This window comes from Saccostrea cucullata, unplaced genomic scaffold, assembly GCF_032062105.1.
Source record: "Saccostrea cucullata isolate Sc308-1 unplaced genomic scaffold, CSIRO_AGI_Scuc_v1 ctg3862, whole genome shotgun sequence".
In the NCBI taxonomy this organism is placed as follows: Eukaryota; Metazoa; Mollusca; class Bivalvia; order Ostreida; family Ostreidae; genus Saccostrea; species Saccostrea cuccullata.
This window is the reverse complement of record NW_026940981.1, coordinates 1-9,810: the sequence shown is the minus strand read 5'-3', so window position 1 is coordinate 9,810 and position 9,810 is coordinate 1. Positions and strand designations below refer to the sequence as shown.

The following is a 9,810-nucleotide window of genomic DNA, read 5'->3' as shown; positions in this document are numbered from 1 at the left end:
CTTTTGTACACGCTGTCGTTTTCACTCATTTTTCAAAATACAGGGTGACCTTAGAGTACCAAGTTTAATTACTGTCAAACGTTTCTTAAAACAGTGTAAACTACTCCCGATATGATGTCTATCAAATTTGCTATGTGTCTTAAAGTCAATCATACAACATCAAATATTATTTGTTGAAATTTGGCAAACAGTACATAAGTTGTTATAATTTTTGTTGGCAAGGATGGTACCCATTTTTGATGCCCATTATATAATTTTTTATCTTTGAAATCCACCTGCTAATTTGTCTATAAAACAGGCATCGGTTGCTGTAAATGTCACTATTTCAGTGAATATTTCTTTGGGATTTTTAACAAGTTTTACAGAAGCTTTAATGTGGCTTTTATTTTCACTCTAGTTTACTGATTCTTTACCATTCATTTATAATGCAGTGTCTCGAATAGCCCTTGTTTCCCAGCTTCTCACGATAAAACTATGTGATGAAAAGTGGTCACATAAACTGTTATAAATTCATTAAAGATTCAATAATGAGAGAAAGTCAAGCTTTATGTCATATGACCACTATGTTGTATATCATCGAGCTAATGACATTATTTATTGAACGCCCCTCGTATCTTGAAATGATTTTAACCTATTTTTTATTTCATTTACTTAAGACATAATTTACACAAACTATTAATTAGTAAGATTATGATATGCTAGTGGTTAATGGATTGTGATAGTTCTCAAATGTTTTTCCATGGTTTCTCTTTAAAGGCAACCATCTTTGTACACGTTCTTTTGCAAGCAATTCTTTGTATTGCCTAAAGAGAAAACAGTACAGCTCATGTAAATTCTGTATTTTCTATGCCCTCAACATAACTGGAAAGTACCTTGGCCGATATGCACCGTCAAAATACAAGTAAGAGTAGCTCTATTATGCACGCAGAATCAATGGCAAAATGCAAGAAGTAGTAATATAAATTTGTACATGTAAAAATCTTGAGACAATGCACTCAAGCCTACTTAACATCCCTTAGATTTATTGGAAAGATTATCTGTAAACTTATAGAAGAGACAAAATCAAATACATTTTGCGCACCCCCTGCAAACTGGTCACACCGGCCGTGTGCTTCTCATGATAAGGAAACAATTCATGGTTTTAATAACGGACAAACGGAAAAATGTACAATCAGTATGGAAAACGTCAGTTAGCATTTGACTCAATGATGAATTGTATATGCTGATCGACAATGTCATTAATTGTATCAACTATAAAACTTACGAACTGAATGATTTAAACGAGAATGCCGATAAAGTTGACAATAAAAAAAATTAAAGTCATCACATGTATCTTTGAGCTTGGTTGTTAGAATACCATTAAAATCTTTCTCGAGTAAAATATCCAAATATGAAACAGATATGTGAGACTCTGTGAAGCTAAAATAATAAACAAAATATATTGGTTTATAACTCGAAAACCACGAAAATCAAAACATACAAATATTCAGGTTTCACGGTATCTACTTTCCTAGTCTAATTATGTACCCAATTGCACGTGGTGCATATCTAATCACACGTAAGAATACGTCGATTTTGCAGTGTACGAAAATATAGAGTGTATAAGATTGAAAAAAGAATTGATATAGGTTAAACACGTTTTAACTATATGATATACTGGTAACTTCAGTGGTGTTAAGTCAATCCTTAAAGCTGTATAGTGTAACCATGTATTTTGCACATGCACATCGAAACTATACAAATTAACTATGAAATCACATCTTAAAACTGTTTTGATTTAAATTATTTACATTGTTTGAATTCTAAACACCCCAGGGTCATTAAATTATTATAATGTTTGAAACTGTTGAAATAATTGACATACTAGTATATGTTAAATTAAGAAATAACTTACACATTGAAAGATGTGATAACAAATACCTTTATTTTTTTCCAGAGTTTTTTTGTTTTTTAAGAATGATAATGTACCACAGTACAAACTAAAATCATGTAAAAATTGTAAACGAAATGTGTTATACTTATATTAGATTATAGGAGTGTTGAATAACAATAACCCCTGAATTACTTTTTCTGAGATATTCTAAAAACTTAAGTGTTCAATGTATATGGGTTCAAAAGAGGATCCGAAGGATGATGTGCCTTTCGACCCTCGGTTTATTCACAAAAAATTAAATATCTAACTTTTACTTAATTTTTCCATGAACTTAAAAATCAATGACATGTACATGTGTAACCTCAAAGAATGCTAACAGTAATTCTAACCAGAAATAGAAACATAATTTGGAAGAATTTTATCTTAGGTTTAGTTATGGTACTAGTATGTTTACAATCCTTCGTCCATTCAGTGAAATTTGGCACCGCCCATCTTTTGAAAGCCTTAAAATATACCAGTGGAAGAAAGTACATTTTTCTTGTTTGGATGGTCACTGTATTTCAACGACATCTACCTTTACGTGAAAGGAGAAAATTGTACCCGCTGCGCTTAATATTGTTGTGTAGAAAAAGTTGTAAGAATTTATTGACCTTTCCCATTATTAACAAATCCACTAAACTGTTGTGTTTAAGGTCTTATCCGGTATGACGTTAAGGGACTAATAAACGAACAAATAAAACTGACAAATGAATGCATATAATATATTGATAACTTTTCCGAAATTATCTTTTGGTTTGGTAGCACATTCATGGTAGAAAAATCCTCGTTTATGTCTTTATTTCGTCCACATTTATTTTCTCAGTTAAGTTTATTGTACCAGCATTCTCTGATTGTAAAATGCCCAGAGCCTCTGATTTCAAAGAATCTTCTATTGCATCATCAACTAAATTAATGTAAGGAGGAACGTAAATGTAATCATTGGGTTCTTTTTCGCTATGAACTACATCTAAATATGTTCCATCTGCATTGTTAGGATCTATATATGGTCCATCTTCGTCTGTTAAAGTATTTTCTCCTGGTTCGGGCAAATGTTCGTAACCCTCATTTTCTTCCTCTATTATTTCATAGTCGGGATCGGAATACGGACTCTCTGGGTAGGTTAATTTTTTTCGAATAGAGTGTCCTTTGATTTTGGAATACTTGGGAGGCGCATCAATTCTTGTCGTCTTTTTCGTTTTAGAATCGGGTCAATTATTAGTACATTCTGCCATAGGTATATTGTTACGGCTTGCGTTTTCGTAAAATTAGAATTTTGTGCAGACATTATAATTTTTTTTGATTTCATTTTTGTCCGAGACCTTTGTATAAACAAACAGTACAGATTTGGTGCTTATTTATATGATTTTACTTGATTGTAGCACAAAAAGGAGGGGGTGAAATACTGTTTACAATTACATGTAAGTGATAGCCGATAGGGCAAGGTCTGTTCTTTAGTTGTGTGTTTTAAAAGTCATGCAGAATTGAACTGAACTGAATTTATTGATCTCTTCACAATATTTCAATTGTATAGCGAGATATAAATGTAAACTACAATGATGACAAATAAAAATACATATATGGTATGCGTGAGTATGAGGATAGACAAATAGTACAATTATAGGTTTAGGTCTTTACTAGTTTGGGGAGCATGTTTTAGTAATTTTTTTAATAAATATACACAGTTTTCTTAAATGATGGATTAATTTTTAACGGAACCAAGGAAGAAATTCTAGAATTTTTTGACATCAGCAACAGCTGTCATAAACATCTTAAATTTACATTTGAAATAGCTCACTCATCCGTAAATTTCCTGGACACAACGGTTTACAAAGGCAATCGATTTAATCATTGCCAGAAACTTGATATCAAATCTTTCATAAAACCAACTAATAATTTTCAATACCTTCATAGAAACAGTGCACACAACGCCTCTGTATTTAAAGGTTTTATCAAAGGAAAATGTATAAGACACTCCAGAAATACTAACGACCTTTCAGTTCTTAAAACAATTCTAGAGGATTTCAAGGGACATCTTTCAAAGAGAGGCTATTCAGAGAAAGAAATCAACCCAATAAATGAAGAAACAACACAGAAGGAAAGACAACTCTTTTTAAGAAATAGAGAAAACACAAAGCCTAGCCATCCACAGGTCATGGTTACAAAATTTAACCCTCGCATCAAAGGACTAAAAAAGCGGATTTTAAAGTACTGGAATATTTTGGAAGCAGACCCAATATGCAAAGATCTATTCAAATCGGAACCTATCATTGCGTATAGCAAGCATAAAAACATAGGAGATCTATTGATAAAATCAAGCTTACAATAAACATGGAATATCTTTACTGGGGCCCCTGATGAGGCATAGCTGTCGCCGAAACACTCTACTGCTACCATTATAACTATTATTTTAATCATAACAATATCATCCTAATTCATTCAATGTGGTTTAGAGTGTCGGGTCCCAATAACTCATTATCAAGTCTGGTTGATTGATGTCGTTTATCGAAAACCGAAGTCTCATTTCAGTTTTTATTTCCCATTCCATAAAATCAAATAAAAAAATTAATGAGATTTCAAAACTAATTAAATAAAAAATGTTTTTTGTAATGAAATTTTAATAGACAAACTAAACACATGTACCTTTGCACTAGGGATTCTTAACCTGTAATTTTTAATCAGCTCGCCCCATTTGCCGGTTGCACATACATACAGTGTGTACCTGTACATATGTACATGTGGAGGAGTTTAATTCTTGGACGATCTACAAATGTCTACATAACATTAAAATAAATGAATAATTAATCAGATATGGTCGTCCCCTTTAACATTAACATGAAATATGAGTATGTTGTGTCAAAAATGGGGGGAGTGGGGCGGTCGTATTAACGAGGGGCATGCGTATATTTGATATATTGATATGCACTTTGTTCTTCATTTTCCTCAAATTGTCATTTTTATTGACTTTTGGGAATTTTAACTCATCTCAACTTCTAATCAAAAAACTAAGTATGATAATCATAGATTCACCTTTGGCATTATTGGGACATAATGGAAATGGAAAATCGAGAACCAGATTCTTTTTTTAAAGGGGTAGGGGATGAAAAAGCCATACATGTGAAAAAAAGTAGACAATACTTTGATAGACAAAGTGCAGAATTTAGTTTCAAAGCTTGAATTTTATCCATGCATTGTTTCAGGTATTTTAAAATCTGAATTTAATAAAAGGATATCAGGGTGTGATTAATTTTGTAGTTGACACGATCATGTTTTTGGAATCTACAGCACCGCATAATTAAATATAATATAAGTCCCTTATTTTCAAATTATTGGATCACTAGGAATACCAACATGAAATGATGTCGGTGATTTCACTAATGTTTTATCACTTGTAGGAATTTTTCATTTCACATTATTTTTGCGACATTGCAATTGCATTTATCACAATGAAGATATGTTATGCATTATAAAGATTGCATTGCAATTTAATTTAACAATAAATATTTCTTATTAATTGTTTTGTTTCCAGGGCTTACCATTCATGCTTGTTTATTTTTGGGGATGCCAAAAAGGCAAGAATTGATGCCGGGCTCCCTTATTTGTTTAATGCAGCCGTGGCCTATATCGCCAATACTATAAGAAATATAAATAATTAAATACAAGTATTTTGTTATCTTTAGTATAAAGGTCCAAGGTTAGGGCATCTTTTGATAAATATGTATAAAGTGACAAGTATGACTAAAAATGAATGTGCTTAAAAACGTTTGGTTAACTTGATGTACTATAGTATATGGGTTCAAAAGAGAATCCAAAGGATGATGTGCCATACGGTCCCCGGTTTTTGACCAGAAATCAAATATAGATTTAACTTTTATTTTTCCAAGACCTTATAAATCACTGACATTTGTAACCTCAAAGAATCCTACAGTAACTCTAACCAAAAAACAGAAACATTATTTGGAAGAACTTAATTTTTGTAATGGTACTATGTTTAAAATCCTTTGTCCATCCAGTGAAATTTGGCACCGCCCATCTTTTGAAAGCCTTAAAATTATCGAGCGGAAAAAGGTACCAGGTACATTTTTCTTGTTTGGATGGTCACTGTACTTCAATGATGTCTACCTTTACGTGTAAAGAGAAAATTGTATCCACTGCGCTCAATATTGTTGTATAGAAAATATTGTAAGACTTAACTGGCCTTTCCCATTATTAACAAATCAACTAACTTGTTTTGTTTAAATTCCTATCCGGTATCACCGTTTATGAACTAACAAATCAACAAATGAAACTGACAAATGAATGCATATAAAATATTGATAAGTTTTCCGAAATTATCTTTGGTTTGGTAGAACATTCACGGTGGAAAATCCTCGTTTATCTCTTTATTTTTTTTACTTTTATTTTTCAGATAAGTTTATTGCAGCAGAATTTTCTGATTATAAAATGTCCACCGCTCCTAATCTAAAAGAATCGTCAATTGTATCATCTAGTAAATCAATGAAAGGAGAAACATTAATGTAATTATTAGGTTCTTTTTTGTTATGCACTACATCTAAATATGTTCCGTCTGCATTGTTAGGATCTATATATGGTCCACCTTCGTCTGTTCGAGTTAAGGAGTTTTCGCCTGGTCCGGGAAATTGTTCGTAACCCTCGTATTGTTCCTCTATTATTTCATAGTCGGGATCGGAATACGGACTCTCTGGATTGGTTAATGTCATTTCGTATGGGAAGTGCTTTGATTTTGGAATACTTAGGATGCGCATCAATTCTTTCCGTCTTCTTCTCAATGAAATTGCCCTATAATTATGAACTTGGATAAAAATCTTCATGGAGATACCCAATTGTGGGCCCACCCTATCCCTGGGACCTTTGATTTGAATATTATACTTTGCAGCTAAGTGTTAAGTTCAAGTTACGTCACAATTTAGTTGACAGCAGCGCTCAAGGTAAATTGTACACGCCTCCTAACAGCAGGCTTTACGACTAGAACTTGACGGCCCGACAAATAAAGATGAAACCCGAAATCCTCATCAGTTTCACCGTTAGGGGACTATAATAAATGAACCTATAAAACTGACATTGCATATAATGTATTCATTTGATAATTTTTCCAAAATTATCTTTTGGTTGTCTTAATTTCGACAAAACTTATTACACGAAACTTGTTTCATCTTTTAATCGTCTTTTGCAATGTTTTTTAAAGCTTATATTAAAAAAGATGGAGGTCTTGTTATTTGTGACTTTTGCCTCTGATATTTACAAAAAAATATATATACTTAGTTTGTCTTAAATTTTTTCACATCCAATCTTTTTTATCCGAAAAAAAAATAAAAATCAGTATTTAACATTTATTCACACTCATGGTGGAAAAATCTTCATTCAGCTTATTTCTCATTTCTCTTCAATTTTTTCCACTTCCATTTATTCAGGTAAGTTTATTACATTACAATAATCAGCATTCTCTGACTGTAAAGTGTCCAAGGCCTCTGATTGAAGAACATCGTCAATGGTATCATCTACTAAATCAATGTAAGGAGACACGTTAATGTAAGCGTTAGGTTCTTTTTCGCTGTGCACTACATCTAGGTATGTTCTGTCAGCATTGTCAGGATCTATATATAGTCCATCTTCGTGTGTTAGAGTTAGAGTTGTTTCTCCTGGTTCGGGCAAATGTTCGTACCCCTCATCTTCTTCCTCTATTATTTCATAGTCGGGATCGGAATACGGATTTTCTGGATTGGTTAATTTCATTTCGTACGGAGGAGAGTCCTTTGATTTTGGAATACTTGGGAGGCGCATCAATTCTTTTCGTCTTTTTCTCAGTGTTATTGCTCTAAATGATTTTGGGGGAAAATCTTTATGTTAATATAGTTTCTGAATTTAAAAAAATTAAATTATAGTCAATATTTCATAAATACATAAATTTTATGTACATTAACTATATTTTCTGTCTCACTGGTTCTTATGGAGAAAATTTTTACAAGATGACAGTAAATTTTCAGTAATTCTTAATTATAAGTCGTAAAAAAGTGAGTTTGCGCGACATGTCGATAAAATTGAAAACTCTTCATAAAAACAATTACATGTATGCTAAATTTGTTCAAATTTTTCAAGTGAATTTGTGATGATAAAATGATAAAAAATGTTTGTGACAACAACAACGACGACAGACAACTAACAAATTTTCTCAGATAAGTTCTTCCGAGAATGCAGCTTGGGATAAAAATGCTGTTAATTGATATCTAAAAGTCTAGAAAATTAAGGTAATTGACAAGGCAGGGAGTCTGGAGAAAAAATGTATAATATATAGGGTTTTTTTTTTTTTTGTTTATAAAAACAGTGATGTCCCGTTTAATTCACTAGGCGGCGGAAATAAAGAAAGCAAATGTTACGGAGGTAAGCAAAAGAACATGTGTTTGTTTTTATGGATTAAATAAAAAAAATACAACAAGAAAGAAAAGTTGTGATGGCTTTGTTGTACATTGTGTTAACTAAAGGGGCAGACAGTCACCAGGTCGTCAATAATCATGTTATGTTGGGAAGGGTAAGATTTGCCATATTATGGTGAAAGCTAGGTTAACGGATGAAAACACTTCTATATAAGTCATGTGAAGGAGGCACTGCACGGTAATTACGAATTTAAGTTATTAAAAAATCCATGCAAAAGACACTGTAGACAATTTGTTTGCAATAACGTAAATTACAAGACAGAAACTCTTGATCATTATGAAAAATAATTAGATGTTAAAGAAAGTAAATCAAAATTAAAGAACAGTGCTGGAATTTCTCTTTCTAGTTTCTATATTTGCATTTTTAGTCAAAATATATACATGCAATCGGAAGAAAAGAATAAAACAATGTATTTTATTGAAAATGTCTATGAACTACTGAGTACACGGATTTTAGAGAAATTACATGGTTAAAAATAATGTAGGTCCTTTTTATTAAGATTTTACATAGGAAATGCAGTAGGAATTATCAAAACTTTGATTCGAAGAAAGGCTAGATTGGTAGGTTAAATATGGCAGAATAAAACATGTTTTGTACTTTTAAATTTGTTCAATAGTTCTTAAAAAATTCTATACTAAAACCAGAAACCTTGCATATGTCCAAAAGGAAGAGTAAAAGTTTTATAATACATTCTATAAGATACAAATGTAGCTATCTTGTTTTGAAATCTTTGATTGAATCTAATTTAAAAAGAAATTTAAGAACACAGACCTTATTTTGTACATACTGATTACAAAACTGACGGCAATTATCAGTGCAACCGCGAATCCCACGGAAACTACAACATACAGTGTACATGAATTGTAACAGCATGGTTACGTAAAAATAATGTGATGTACATTGAATGTTTTACATTGCTCTGGGAAAAATTCGTAACTCTTTCTTTATTTCTTTAAAGATTTATTTTATAACTCTTTATTTGAAATATTTTCACAGCAAAAAATTTTACAAATGACATAATTAATAAAATTTTTGACATGATATTACCGTGGTTACAATTAATGCGAGAAATCAAACCTAATAAATATTTAAGAATGAAAAAGTATTGTGTTTTCATTTGTTAAATTAAAATTTGAAGAAAAATAATTTCCTTTTTAGACTCGTAGCCTCAAAGCTTTATGTTAAAAATGACAGTATAGATTTATTTAACTTACGAAAGATCGCTGTTTGGGAAAAGTTGGTGTTTGTTTCTTCACTTCCTGTGGACATTGTAGTATCTAAGTAAAAAATATTATTAGGGTTTCAGAGAATAAAGACTGTCTTCATATTTTGCTGCTCTTGTGTAAGATCACACGTTATAAAATTTGTAAAATAAAAAGATTGTAAAATATATGGTTTATGTGCAAATTGAACAGGAACAAATATAGATGGACAACACTTTTCCCTCT

The 9,810-nt window shown here is 31.5% G+C and overlaps 1 protein-coding gene and 1 long non-coding RNA gene across 2 annotated transcripts; both read right to left on the bottom strand.

Annotated features, from left to right (window-relative positions):
- Positions 1–1,901: 1,901 nt before the first annotated feature.
- On the bottom strand, positions 1,902–5,834 carry LOC134256756 (uncharacterized). The gene is made up of 2 exons (XR_009989782.1): positions 5,796–5,834; positions 1,902–2,203 (listed from the first exon to the last, which is right to left on the bottom strand). It is a non-coding gene; the product is annotated as an uncharacterized LOC134256756 (long non-coding RNA).
- Positions 5,835–7,028: 1,194 nt separating this feature from the next.
- Positions 7,029–9,635, bottom strand: LOC134256759 (uncharacterized). Its single transcript, XM_062739428.1, has 3 exons — positions 9,577–9,635; positions 9,134–9,200; positions 7,029–7,745 (listed from the first exon to the last, which is right to left on the bottom strand). The coding sequence occupies exons 1-3, from the start codon at positions 9,629–9,631 to the stop codon at positions 7,334–7,336; spliced, it is 534 nt and encodes a 177-aa protein (XP_062595412.1). The 5' UTR covers positions 9,632–9,635; the 3' UTR covers positions 7,029–7,333.
- Positions 9,636–9,810: the final 175 nt, after the last annotated feature.